At 34.9% G+C, this 15,260-nt stretch overlaps 1 protein-coding gene across 7 annotated transcripts in view; it reads right to left on the bottom strand.

Annotated features, from left to right (window-relative positions):
* IDE (insulin degrading enzyme) overlaps window positions 1–15,260 on the bottom strand; it is a 74,963-nt gene that overhangs the window by 9,232 nt on the left and 50,471 nt on the right. For 6 of the 7 annotated variants that reach the window (XM_065671938.1, XM_065671933.1, XM_065671936.1 and 3 more), the window contains exons 15-21: window positions 13,891–14,035; window positions 11,051–11,161; window positions 8,894–9,014; window positions 6,477–6,568; window positions 4,120–4,231; window positions 2,875–3,042; window positions 203–475 (exon numbers count right to left, since the gene is read on the bottom strand). In XM_065671938.1, the coding sequence (XP_065528010.1) occupies window positions 203–475; window positions 2,875–3,042; window positions 4,120–4,231; window positions 6,477–6,568; window positions 8,894–9,014; window positions 11,051–11,161; window positions 13,891–14,035 (1,022 nt within the window). Of the gene's footprint in view, window positions 1–202; window positions 476–2,874; window positions 3,043–4,119; window positions 4,232–6,476; window positions 6,569–8,893; window positions 9,015–11,050; window positions 11,162–13,208; window positions 13,354–13,890; window positions 14,036–15,260 lie in introns of all 7 variants that reach the window. The other variant, XM_065671939.1, reaches the window with a different exon arrangement.

The raw sequence follows: 15,260 nt of genomic DNA, 5'->3' as shown, positions 1-15,260 counted from the left end.
TGCGCAGGCTCCACAAATGAGTTGTTGTTTTCTCAACGCAGAAGGAAGAAATACAACTTACGGAACACAATCACAAAAAATATATTAAATTATGCACAGGCTATGTGAAAGTTTAGGTTGTTCCCAAATGAATCTGACACTGAGCAATTACAAGTGCAGCCAAACAACAGCATTCAGTTTTAAAGGAACTGTAATTTCTCACCTCTGTCAAAGTTATACTGCTGGGAAATGATTTCACCCCAGTATTTAGCACATTCTGCAGACAGCTTCTTTGGTTTGTCTAGACGACGAATTGCTAAAGCTTGTATGTGTTTTTGGAAGGCCTCTTCTGTCATATCCTCTATGCATTTCTCCATAGTTTTTAAGAATGCTTCAACTCTGCTTTCTAAATAGTGTGGCGGCTTTTCAGATTGTATAATAAATCGCAGTCCTTGTATGCCATTTGCCCGACGTGGACCACTGAACACAATGTAACCTTGGCAAAACAAGAACAGTCAGAAATTAAAATTATTTAAAATTAAAATTATATCATTTATAATACAGAATTAAACTTAGCATAAAATTGCATTCCTGTCAAACATGACATGTTTGGGTTTTGTCAAACATGGCTAAGTTTAATTCAGTATTATAAATGAAATAATACATGTTTCCAAAATAGGTCACCATTGTTTTATAGATTTCTATCACTCTTGGATGCTCACATCAAAAGTAGACACAGTATTTCAAAGTCCTTACATGAACAATATTATTGTGTGTGCATCTTGGAAGTTCCCATTATAAATGAGAAGTATATCCCAGTGTTTTATACACAACAGCATGACACTGATAATTTATGTTCTACTTCTGATCCACTGTAACCTGCAGATTGTTTTCTACACAAGTCTTACCTAGCCAGTTGCTTCCTAGATTGTATCTGTGCCATTGATTATTCCTGCCAAACTGTTCCTACCAAACTGCATCTTATTCATGTTTCTAAAATGTCAAACGAATTTTGAATTCTGATTCTACCTTCCCACACACTTGCAGCCTCTCCCAACTTCGTACTATCTGAAGATTTATTAAGTATATTCACTCTTCTATAATCCAGTTTTGATGAAAATACTAAATAACACTGGATCACAATAGAGCTCTGTAGAACACCACAAACAAACTACTCTTATTTATTCCAGTCCTGACTTTCCAAACAGTCTTGTGTAGCACTTCTACCTAGATGCTATTTAGGTTCTTTGAGAATATTATGCACCTTTCCTACTAGCAAGAGGAGACATACGACATCGCCACTTCCACCCATACAGCCAAACTCTATCTGCATAAAAAAAGTTAAGTGTAGTTTGACCCCAGTTTGTCCAGTAATAAGTTTCTGAGTTACCTTCTGTGAATTCAGAACTGGTTTGATAAAACCTGCGTTTTACAGAATTAGAATTAAGCTGACTGATCTGTAGTTTCTCTGCTCCTCTTTTTCCTTTTTTAAGGAAACGTCGCATTTACCTGTGTTTATTTTTCCAGTACCTCACCTATCATCCACAAATTCTTACTTGTAAGACCTCTAATTCCAAGATTTCATAATATTTTTTTAATGTAATGTACAGTTCATCATGCCTGAACTTTTTAAAAGCTTTTAATTTGCATGAACAACCTTTAATCTGTTATTTTCCAGTTCAAAGGTAAGGGTTGGTCTTTGATCACTGGTATTTATTTTGGAAATCACCTGGTTACAGTTGACATTTTAAGTGAAACTAAACAAAGCCATCCAAAACCACTCTGACTTCTTTTTTCCACAACTAACTACTTTTCCTCTTTCTTGACCTGGTAAATCATTTATTGAATGAACTCTTGGTACTACTTTTACTGTTTAGCAAACTGCTAACTCCTGAACTTCTTTTCCCCCTTATCTTTCCAGGAATCTTACTAACAGTTCCATCAAGTTTACTGAATTTTGCTGGTATTTCTATTGTCTTACTTCCTAAGTCTTGTGAACTCTACCATTTGGCAGCTATGCAGTGGTGGACATGCTCACATAGTTCTTCCTCACTGGTTCCCCCCCTCCTCTTTAACTGTTACCTCCAATCTATACAAAACCTGCCACAACCACATTCCAAAAACCTGCTAAATAACCTGCGTCCTGCCCCATTTTCAACAGTTATCTAGTTAAAAGCCCTATGATATGGCTGATTCTGCCAGTTGCTCACAAAACATCTAATCTTGCCTGATATCCCCGGTATTTCATAGTTATCACACTGAGACATTTGTCTGTCTCTCACCTTTGGGAAAAACTACTCCTCCTCATCGGTACTTCAGTTATGCAAAGTCTCTGTCTATCCTTGTTATCCTGTTTGGAATAACATTACCAGTTCTCAGTCTTACTGGTTCAGGTAACAAATACTGGTACTTATTGGTGAACAGCTGTATTTGAAGTCTGAAATGTATTTAGATCTTCACTAACATGGCAGCTTACCCATACAGCAGTATTCTTAAAATAGGGCTTATGATTCAATCAAATGCACCTGAAAGTAGGATCACAAGCCGGAAAGAACGTACTACTGCTGATTCTTTAAAATTATCTGAAATTTAGGAAACTGATCTAATCTCCTTTTTGCAAAAATTCTAGATAGGAAATTTTCCGTACAGTGATCAGACTGTATCTTAAGCCAGAGTTGGTTTCAGATATTTCAGACTTATCTTAAAAATTATGCTTGCTTCTTCTCATTTTAGAGTCCTTTGAGTCACCAGCAGTTAAAACGATTTACATTTACCAAATGCCCTTTAAATGGCATTCACTAAGCAGAGAAAGAACACCTCATCATGTCTCATGTAAATGTGTGTGTATGTGTGCATGTGTGTATACAGACACATAATCACTATGGGGACACTTACCTAATTGTTCCTTGGTGCGCAGAGTATTGAAGCATGGTTCTGAGATAATTTGACAAAAGAGCTCCAGAAACATATTCTCAGAAGTGCTTTGCATGTCTGTCTGGTAATATATTTCAATGCCACAATTATTATGAACTTCATTTCTCTGTTGATATACAAACCAACCTCCTGAAAGACAAAGTTAAAACACTGATGTTCATAAAAATGTACATTCTTATTTATCCACAATTAAAATTATAATGGTCGATCACTTGTGGAATGGAATTATAACAAATGGTTTAGGACTGTTAAAGCAGAATTTCCACTAACAGCATACTTTTCACAAAACAAGTAAAGAAAAGATTATTTTAACACATCGAAATGTCACAGCTTGAGCATATCAGCAAGTAAATTGAAACTGGCTACTTCTCCTCAAGCTATTATTTTTGGAACTGGAATGGAATTCTGCATTGCCTCTACTGTGTAAATAGCTTCTAAAGACAAATTGTCAGAAACATTTACGAACATTAAAAATAACCCAGCATTTAATATCAGTAGTTTCTTTGGTATATGGTAGTTTCCACAGGCTGATTACCAGCTATGGGTGACTTGCTTTGACTGTATAGTTACATCTATTGTCACTCCTGTACAACTCTCAGCAACTCCTTGAAACTCCTTTCTTACGCATAATTTTTTTTTTGCATAATAGAAGTAAAATCGTATACAAACACCATGAGACCAAAAGAATTTGTATTGAGAAAAAACAAGTTACCTGTGTAACAGCTTTTAGTTTTCTCAAAAAACAAGAGTCATTTAGGGTAATCTGTCACTGAATGATCAATTAATACTCAAGAGTGCTCAAGAACAGTGCTTATTCAAATGTGTATACTAGGTGTTGTAAAGAGTGAGACAGGGCTCTTATTTCCACAAATCATACTGAGTGAATTAGGACTGGATCATAAAATGGTTTAGGTTGGAAGGGACCATAAACATCATTCACTTCCAATCCCCAAGAGGTCCAATTTACATTCACAAATTAAAAATGAAACCAAATTCATTTTCAAGTATACCAGAAAGATTATATTATTGTATAATTCTATTAACAAAACCACACCCTAATTTTATTTTAAATTTAAAGTTAAAAATAATTTGTAGTCTGATTTTGAAACAAACTCCTAGCAACAAAGTAGTTACAAAATGCCGTTAGCAAACAGAGAATCTCAATGTAATGCATGTTAAAAAACTGAAATCAATCATTTAACTTACTGTCAGGAAGTTGCACTTCTCTGTATCTCACTAGTTGACTGGGAAGGAGTGGCTTTGTATGAGCGTGCTCAATCAGAGTGTCCTCAACCATCTGCATAATTCCTAATGCAGCCTGGAAGAGGAAACGTAAGAGGATTTTTAACAATAATTGGTCATTCTGTACTTAACAGCAAAATAAGACTTTTCAATTACTGATGGTGATGTGAGAGAAAAAAGAAAAATCAGGCATAAAAGTAGGGATATTGTAATTTAATAAAAAAACAGCAGAACTTAAGCAGACAGGAGGAAGTGGGGGCTTCAGGAGCAAGGGTTTTGTGGGCATTTTCTTTGTTTATCTTGTCTATATGTTCAGTTACTACTGCTCCTCCCCAGCACTTGTGAAACTGAAAGTTCAATGGCCCTCTATTTTTAACTTTCTCTTTACCACTTTCATGAACTCATCTTTCAAAGTTTGAAAACAAGATACCTACAATACATCTCAGCAGGTGGAATTTTAAGAAAACAAATTTAAATTCAAACATGCATTTCACTGACATGCTGGCTGTATTAGGACTCATTGCCCAGATACTTTCTTTTATTTGACGGATTAAAATAATAATTTAAAAATCATAAGCAGGGGAAAAAAATAAATCATTCTTTTCATTCAGGGACTTAAGTTTAAAAGCTTTACCTGTTAAGGGTTATGTATTCATGTAGCCTGCATACTGGAAATTACAGTAACTTGCTACAAAGCAGTTTTGTATGAAAGCCAAAATCTCTTAGTCTGTGCTGCCACAAACTTCACAAGTGATCTTATAAAAAACACAGAAAGTGCTGAAAACTTAATAAATACACAGCCCTTCTAATACCCCCACCCAACATCAAAGACAAAAAGACTGATGCCTAACAAAAGCCAGTTTGAAGAGATAGAGAAAAATACCACTACATAGTCTTCCAATCAAGTCACTGTATTAAAATATTTACAAGACTGTTCAGACAGATGTTCTGAACAGGATTAGTTTATTATTCATCCACTTGCAGCAAACAAATAAAACAAACAGTAAAAAAGCGAACATCAAAATGAAATTAATTCCAGAAGAAATGGGAATTTTAAGCAGCTAGATAGTTCTGATTTTTCAAAAATTACAGACTCACTAAAAAAATTTTCAGTATTGAAAGGTGTCATAAGATTATGTAATTTTTTATTTAATTTTAGTCGGAAAAAATTTAGATCCAGGTTAAAATTTCCAAGATTTGTCAGTGTTGATGACAGAAGCTTTCCTACCTGCATCTGTTCAGGGAGGTTTGCAAATCATCTCTAAACATTATATTGCTATGGGCAAAACAGTAAAACCTTCCCAATTCTGTGGCTGTAGGACTCTTCAATAGTCACCCATAATGCCAAACTAAAGAATGCATTTCAGTGCTACGACTGCATCAGCATGGAAATCTATAAACTCTGATCATTCAGTTTCATTTGAGAGGGAAATGACTTCCAGACACAGATGTGTAAGAAATATGGAAGGTAAGAAGTGAGCGTATTTTTCGCATTTCTCCACATGAAAAATAGACTAAAAAATTATTAGAAAGATGAACAAGAAAACTATGCTTCCAGTGCTATTGGCTCCTTCATCTTTTTCTTTTTCCCCTTCTTACTAGTTAACTTTTTCTCTATATATTAAGCAGTGACTAGCCGTATTTAGAACATCCGCTAGTAAAGTATCACAGAGCTGGTATAACACAGAAATACTGCTATACCAGCCCTAAAAAAAAAAAAAAAAAACCAGAATGAAAACAGGTACAAGAAAAGTATTACATTTTGTATTGGTTCAAATATTCAAATATTTGGTTATATTTCCTATGCAAACACAAACTGTTACTGTTTTAATGGAAGACAGAACAAATGCTTTCTGATTTTTATTCCCAAAAAGACAGAACTGACACTTATTTTTTTATGGCCCTCCATTCCTCTTTAGCTTTCTGCAAAGTGCTTCATTTGGAAGGATCTTGAATTCTTAAATCAGTGCTAGTTAGCCTGAAACTTTTAAATGCAAAAGCAGGATCTGCAGCATATCATTCCTTGAGCAGCTTGATCACATCACAGGAATAATATGCAACACAGACTTAAAAATATTTAGATCATAAGTTGCTTTTTATTAAATTTCCAAGAGCAATACAAGGGTATCACTTAGCCTAATAAATCTGAAGTGGAAAAAGTGACACCGTGATACTCCCATAAAGATAAAAATGTATGAAGTCAAATTATGAAATCACCTTTGGCAAAACTGCTTTAAGATGTGAAGAGATTAAACTAGTCTTCCATTTTTTATGCTGCTTTTAAATAATAATTGTTTTATTAAAGAAGGTATCACACCAACCTGTTTTGTTATATTGCCATGGAGAAGTGCTTCAATGTGTAACCGTGACAACAGTTGAGCTATAAAGGCCTTTAGGCGGGGAAGAGTGACATCTAGAATAGATATTTGGACAGTTAAATCATTTACATGTATTTTTACATTAAGTACCACCTAATTCATCATTAGATACTGTGCAATGCATAGGAGGAGAAACTCATCATCATGAAAAAGTGCATCTCTCCTTAAAAAGGCAACATTGGCAAGTTCCCAGGTCTAAATAGCAGCACTCATCATATAGTTTATTTCACTTAGAATTCACATACAGTCTGACCCAGATTCCCAAAAGAAGAAAAAAGCCTCCTTTCCAATTATGCTGAACAAACATTCATTCTCCAGAGAAAATAGCTGCAATCATTCAGGTGGTGTTCCAAGATAAAGCCATAGCTATTAACTAAACAAGCAGCATGCAGTTTATAATGCTCAAGAAACACACTGTGCATTTAACCATCCAGACTGAAAAAAGAACCTCAACTCAAATATGGTGTTTTGATAGTATCTTTGTAACAAACAATACACAAGAAAAATATTTTTGCAATATATCCCAGAATACACATACACACATACTCTATGCTAGCTTGTCTTAGCAAAGCAGTTTGCATATATAATGCAAAGTATAGTTTAGTATATTGAATCAACAGAGTAAGAGAGAAAGAATGGCTGAATGGGTGGGGTGTTCATCCCAAAGTGAACATCTCCATTCTTAATTCCCTGACACTACAAGAATACCCACACTAAATCACCAAATCTATTAATTTCTCATTTTGTCACTTTCTCAACTAAAATAAAACCTAAAAATACTCATGTATTTCACAGAAGTTTTGAAAAGACAAATGCAATTAAGACTGAGGTCTCTCAGTTATTCAGTAGGGGACACATATTTCTAAAAGATTTGTCAGCTGTATTAGAAAAACCAATACCATGCTTATGAGTCTTTCCCTCTCTCATGAGGGGTAACTGACCACCAGTAAAAAAGTTCATTTCCGCATTTTTCTCCGATTCCAAATCAACTTTTTATTGATGTATAATCCTAATTTAATTTTTACCTCTAGAACTGCTTTTCAATAGTGCAAAAGATTATGGTCACATTGAGTGTGAGAGAGGAAAACAAAAAAATAAAAATCATGCATAAACTCCCTGAATTTCAAGCAGATTTCCAGCAGTGCTAAGTAGACAGCATTCCTTGAGAGCATTCAATTTTCAGCCATTCGTATGCTGAATACAGTAGTATTAACCTTATAAATACAACTTGAACATGGAACAGAAAATCAGTAGTCATTCAAAAAGCAATGACCTACATAAAGCTGAACCCACTGACATGAATATCAGTGTTAATTTTGTCATTGACTTCATGGGCAGCATTGGCACCACTGCTAATCTCAGAGATACCTGCAATAATTCAAGAAGCTACACAACTAAGCATTTATAATTCTACTCTGGAACAATCCTGTAGAAAAAACACACCCTTGTGCACCTGGGTCAGGGCATCTCTAGAGTCTGTCTTAATAAAGCAGTTTTCAACATTACAGCTTCAAGCAGTTCATTCTGAATCCACCCCCTCAAATACATACAAAAGCCAGGTGTTCTTGAAAATAATGTCTCAGTGTATTCTAAGAAGATATTACAAGATATTTTGCAAACTGTCCCAGTAACCACCTTTTGTTATAACACAGTCAGACAGAGGTAGGGAAGAATCCTTCAGATAATACTAAAATAAATTAAAATCTCTTAATTTGAAATTTCTTCTTCCTGCAAATATAGCAAGGCACTTGCTCTTTGTTAAGAGCCACAATGTTCTGGAACTGTAAAACTATTGTTATTACCTACAAAATATATATATAATATCTTTATTATCTACAGAAACAGGAGTTAACATTCCCTGATAATGGAAAAACAAAATAGTGTGCACATCGGGAAGTACAATGCAGGAACATTCAATGTTCTGCAAGATGTCAGCTACAGCCAAATGATTTCAGAGGTGTTGGTTAAGCACTGGATTCACCATACCCAGAAAACTACTTTAGCAGCATTGGCTGAGCATTGGATTTGCCATACCCAGGCTCATAGCCATAAAGCCATTCAAGATTTGCTTCAAGATTTACCTGCAAGTTTAGCCATTTAAGGCCTTTTGCCTGAACTACTACTATATAGAAACTGGAAGACAAATGCAAAGGAACGGACATCCACCAGCATCAGCTCAATCAGCTCAGGTCTGCCACTGCAGGGACTTCACTTGAATAATGGGCAGAGTTGAAAACAGGTACCTTCAGTGGTTTAGTAAAGAGATGTTTTCCATAAGAAAAAAAGTGAAACACACACCGCACACCCCCCCCCCCCCAAAAAAAAAAAAAAAAAGAAGTTTAAAACTGGCGGAACATTACCATCTAGAGCTTCTTTTAATTCATCTTTGGTCCAAGCAACTTCTGTCATCAGGAGTCGGAGATAATACATTGCATGCTGGTGAGGCTGCTCAGCTCTGAAGTTGTTCAGTGATCTCATGTACTAAAACAAAATAATGAAGTTCCAATTATAGACTCTATTTCTAAACATAAAATATTAACCTTGCACTCAACAGATTTATGTACCATCGAACCAATATATTTCAAATGTTAAGAACATTCTCTTGCTTGTTTGACCTGTTAAAAAACTGTGTAATTACCTTAGTAATAATGTGGGCCTCTTAAGACTACAGATTAAGAAGGAACCATTAAGATAGTTGAATAAGCATGAAATCAAACTTCTCAATAAAATTAATGACTGGAATTAATGACCTAAATAAGTACTTAGATCAAGTTGCTCTACCCAGGAAATACGCATTCTGTGACAACTGTCCAGGGATGGGGAAATATCGCTAATAGAAAACATATTTTTCTCCTCGTTGCTTCCCTGTGCTGACTTGGTTAGAAAAATACAGGAGAGCCTAGGAAATTCTCTGCATTCTTTGCCTGGATAAAGCAAGTACGAGAGAAGAATCAGTGAGTTCCTCTAAAGAAATTCCTTTGTAGTCCAGCTGCACCTTTACAAAATAAGCAAAATCTTTTTCCTCTACCAGAAAAACTGTAAAGTACAAACTAATAGTTTTGTCAAGCTGGAATCACTTCCAGTACAGGAGAAGAGTAACTTATTTCAGGGCACATGAGTGAGAAACAGCAAGCATGCTTTTTCTCACAAGATGCAATCTTTTATCTGTTCCAAACAGAAGCTGGTATCTCCCTTATCTGTTAGGTGTAAACATGAGGGGAGAAACTGCAGTCTCCCCATCCTATTTGACTTTTTTTGTATTTTACCAGTATTTTACATACACAAAAGGCCTATGCAACAGAAGTCTATAAAATTACAAAACATGCACAATATTAAGTTCATGGAAACCATAAAGACAACAGGGAAACATCTTAAACTAAAAGAGAATAATCCAAAATGAGTCATTCACAGACCTGTGGGTTGGGGTTTTTTACCTTGACGTTTGTCACACCCAGATAAAACTTTCCAAACAATTAGTGTATGTCAGGTACACAGAGCCCTAAATAAAGTTCTGTCGCAATAAATCTACCTTGTGTTTGATGCCCACCTGCTCAGAATTTCCTACTGAATACTAGTGAACTAAAGATGGCTTTGGCGTCTGTCTAGACCAGTCACCTGTTCAAAAGTCACCAGCAGCAGAGGATTAAGTAAGGTTATAGCAAGCATGGAGTGATATTCCCTGTAGCCCTCACTCTCTCATCTACTGAAGACTACTTGCAAGCTTTCTGGGACAAAAGTCAGCCTGTTCCCTAACATCAGTCTAACCCTTGTGCCCTCACTTACACCCCCCAAAACAACTCATTGCTATGAGTGCCAGTATCCAATTTCTTTATTTCCTTTGTCCAGCCTCTGTTGTGGTCTCAATAAAGGACCAGAACAATTATGTATTTTGTTTGGCTTAACAATTGTAATGATTGTTCATAAATTTACTTCAGGAAAAAAAAAAATCCAATGAATCTAATGTACATTCCATATATTTAGATCAGTCATTAAATTTAGGAAGCGAGGCTAACAGAAGTCAGCATGTACTTAGCCAGCTGGGGTTATTTTTGCACAGAAGGATCTTGGCCCAGGAGAAGAGCTCCTCTTCCTATCTGGGGAGAAGAAATGTTGCAAATCTTCTCAACATTTCCTTTCCCCTTTCATCTATTTCACCCTTCTGTTGCTAGATCCCACTGAGGCCTTTCCAAAATGTAAAACAGGATATAAAGTTAAGACTTCCACTCCTGTCCCCCTTTTTAGATTCCTACAACTATCAAAGCAAGCTGCAATCCCTTGATCAATCCTTAGAAAGACTGACTTACAGAAGATTCCAGGGCCAGTTATATTTAACCAAAGAATATAATATGAACACTCCAGGGAACTTGGGGCCACAAAAAATACAAAATAAAGAAGATTCTGCCGTCCCACTGAGGCACAATTTCACTCTCTCTTCCCATGGATAATCAGATTTCATTTTCAAGTCCATGCATTCAATTTTAAATTACTCCAAAATACAAGTTTCTCATGTAGCTTACCGCTTCCTTGATAATCTCAAATCGTTTTTCATCGATCTCAAAAGTAGCCATTTTCTCAATGATCTTCTTGAGCAAGATATGTTGCTTGTCATTATAACCTTTTACAGAAAGCTATGGAAAAAGTGCATAATTTGCTTTAAATGTGGAAGATAAAAGAATAAAACAATTACTAAGTCTTGTATAATTCAAGGAACAATACACTTTTCAACACTTAGTCTGAATTCACCGTTATTCAACCTTAATTCATACCGAAATAAAATCCCTTTACCCATCAAAAAATAACTGACAACAGAATATTGCATATTTGCCCAGGGGTTATGAATGCAAAGAATTAATGTAATTTCACATTGATGTAAGCATACTGTACTCAGAATACAGACTTTGAATGATTACTAGTATTAAATCCAGTCAGTAAACTGTACGTTTGAAATACTGGAATGGTTTTACTCTAGGGTTCTTCTCTTGGTAATGAAATCTAGATTAACAGCCTTCTTAAATATTCACTCCAATTTACTTTTTACCTTGTTTCATGTTTATCTTGCTGCTCAAAAAAAAAAAATTGTGTAAGTGAAAATAAGCAGTACTGCAAAAAAGGGGTACTGTCAACAGCAAGACAATTTATAACCAGGATGGTGGTGGCCTGAAATATCTTAAATGCCTTTTTTCACTAGATGAAGTTTCTGTAGCTTGATGCAATCATACAGTAATTTTTAAGTTTCTATGTTGTGGTTTTGTGTTTTGTTGGGTTTTTTTTTTTAATGACTGATTTCATGTATACTTTCAAAAGAAAATGTGTATGATCAGGTGAGTATCTCTGGAAAAAGGAATTAAATTGGACTACTGCAGTTTAATTATTAAGGGTGAAACTAAATTTTAGGACACAAACCAACAAACAGGGGAATTCCTGCTTTCCAGTGGGAAGAATTTTTTTTTTTCCATAGTTGTTGAAACATACCTGAACCACAAATTTGAAAGAAACAAAAACCATCATAAGTGGATTTATGACAAAAGCTGATTTATGACTAAATCAGCATGAGAACCCAAACTGTTCAAAAATCACCATGGGTGATTGTTTCCAGTGTGGCATCTGTCCTTCAAGTATCAACATTGTATAGTTGCACCTATTAGTTATAAAACTTCTCACAATATACAAAAGAATATTAAGAGTTCTCAGACATCAAAATAGAGTAAACTGATTTTAATGCGCAAAAATAGAATCCTTACTGTGGAAGAATACAAAGACCCTATAAAAACCTTATACTTGAAATAACTCTACAGACTGTAAATAAAAATTAATAAAACTACACACACACTCCCCCCCCCCCCTTTTTTTAAAGGAATTAACTCTGACCATGGCAACACCAGCAAGCTTTGAAACTAAGAACAGATAACTATGTTTGCAGTAAGTTTAAGCGAATGCTACCAGAAAATGAGATTTGCACTGGATTAGAAAAACCCAGAAACTGCAGCACTCACTCTCACATAGAAAACATAGACAATATGCATGATGTTCTCTTACTAAGGTATTTTGGAAAGTAACAGTTCTGCAAGAAATTTCAAAACACATTTCGTTGCAAAATGATGGTTAATATAAGCTTTCAACAGAACTTCAAGAGAGACTATAAAAATCTACCATAAATCTCATAGGAGAAGCTGAGTAAGAAATATTTATGATAAATTGTTATCAAGCAAGTACTGTCAGCTCTTTAAAACAAATTATAAAACATATCACTACAGAAAAGCCATAAATATCCAGCACTGCATTCTAATAAACACATGCACAATCCATTTCCATAACTCACTACACCAGAATTAGGAAATTATAACAAAATCTCTAAAGTTGAGATTCATTCAACAGAAAGGTTAATTGCATAGAGAAACCAGCAACAATACTCTCAAGATTACCATGCAAGTAAGTAAAAATGTGAACCAGAATGCAACAACTGCACTGCACACAATGCTTACAAGGCACTGCAATCTTAAACAGGTCACTCGGTACTGATTAAAATACAGTTTTGCTTTGCCTTTAATTCATGAGATATTCAAGGGAAAAAAAAACATTAACTATCTCATTTGGAAATGCAGAAGTCAAATGTTTTCTCCAAGCTCAACAACTCCCAAGCTGTTTCATTTCCTCCTGCATTTTTTTCTTACTTACAAGTATTGCATTCATTCCTGATGCAATGCCATAGATCAAACCTGAGAGGCGTGCTGCATATGTATACTCTTTTAAATCATCCTTCAATAACCTGATAAACAGGTATGTCATGTTGCAATGGAGAGGATCAGCATAAATGTAGCGACTAACAAAAAGAAAAACAAAAGAAATGCTTTGATACCTCAAGCAGTGACAAAGTAATGGATGAAGAAATATGACTGAAGAGTATGTATATGCAGCCTCATGATCAGTAGTTCTTGAAAAGGGAAGTTGAAGCATACCATTTATTTAAAAGCATGAAAAGGGGATCTTCTACCCCATCGGTCAGAAACTTTTTAGTAGCTATCTGACAAACTGAAATAAATATGTAAGCTTGGATTAAGGTTGGTTTTTTCTTTCTCTTTTTTTTTTAATGGAGGAACAAATTTTACAACTAATTAATTTCATGAATGATACAAAAATAAAATTTGTTTAATATGAATGGAAAGATTGTTGAAGACTTTGAACAAAATTCAACTTAAAATTCAAATTAAAGAAAGGATGGTTAATAATCAAGATCAAAATGATTAACAGCCTTAGACCCATTTTTTAAATTAAAGTCCTTCCATCAAATCAATATAAAAATGTTGATGAGTGGAAGTAGTTTTAAGGCTCTAAGCTCTTCCTTGATTTGGGTACTTACATACATCCCATAGATGGTATTTTGGAGATCATAGTTCAAGCCAGCTAGTTCTGCTGCATATGCATACTCGTTGAGGGAGTCTTTGAGTAGTTCAAGGTACAAATAGGCCATGTTACAATGCAAGGGATCCACGTAAGCAAATGGGCTGGAAGAAAATGTTGAAAGTAAAATATGCAGTTTAAAATGATTTTTCAGTTTCTTTTGGCCTTTTAAGTTTGACCCGAAGGAAGCAATATTCTCTGTGAGTATGCTGACGGATCCCATTATGAAGGATTCCTATTCTGAAGCCAAGAATACCTGAAAATAATTATTTAGCTTGCTTATGGTTTAAGCAAGGCGTAAATATATTGAAGATTCCAGAGATATTCTCTTATTTGTGCTTCTAAATCAAGACACCTTATATTTACTTTGCTGAATAGTCATAATTCACCAGGAATAACAAACTAAATACAACCTGAATAACCAATATAATTTAATAGACTGAAATGAAAGCCCACATGCTGACCATTGATTTAATTAATACTTCTTTTTACTAATTTAATCAAAAAACAATGTAGTGTCTATTCTAAAAATTAAAGGATTAGCAATTCGTAATTTGAAAAATATGCAGTAGATTCTAAGTTCAGCACAGGAGAGACGTTTGGCATATCCATTACCATATCACCGTAATTTTTGTGTTATCTTTTTAATGCAAACAACTACACAAGCTCTAGGGTTGCATTAGAAGCATCTGATCGCATACAATAATGTCACACATTTCTCAAGAAGAGAAAAGCAATTCGGACTCAAACTGTGTTTCAACTGCACTAATAGTGAAGTATCTGTGTTTTTTAAAGATTTGCAAAGTCAAGACATCTGTCCTATGACTGAGGATTTATTTCTGAAGTTTCTGAAATGCATGTGAAGTCAGTATCAATTTTACAGAAATAATCAGCAACATCTAAAACAATTTCCTGTCAGGATATGGCTTACAATTCAAACCCACACCATTTTCATTTACTTTCCCTAAGCAGCAGCAATGGTCATATTCAGAGACACATCAATATATATGTTTATGCCTACACAGCATGGTACTTCATAGTGTATACCAACATTAATGTAGTAGAACAAAGATCACATTGCCACAACATACACACTGGTAACATTAAAATGGGTATTTTTAAGAAGGTTCTTAGGCCTTGACTTCTCCTTCCTTCTAGATAGGAAAGGAAGCATGGGAAGAGATTAAAAAAAAAATTAAAATCTATTAGGCAAGTAGAACCTGCTATAATCTGAAATCTTAGCCAAGGATATGCTTTTTATTATCACTCGGATAATTAGTCTGAGGTTGGATTGTTCTATTTGCATTTCTCTCTACAATGAGAATTTCC

This window comes from Lathamus discolor, chromosome 3 (assembly GCF_037157495.1).
Source record: "Lathamus discolor isolate bLatDis1 chromosome 3, bLatDis1.hap1, whole genome shotgun sequence".
NCBI classification, from domain to species: domain Eukaryota; kingdom Metazoa; phylum Chordata; class Aves; order Psittaciformes; family Psittacidae; genus Lathamus; species Lathamus discolor.
The sequence above is the reverse complement of the archived record's forward strand: the minus strand, read 5'-3'. Positions and strand labels throughout refer to the sequence as shown.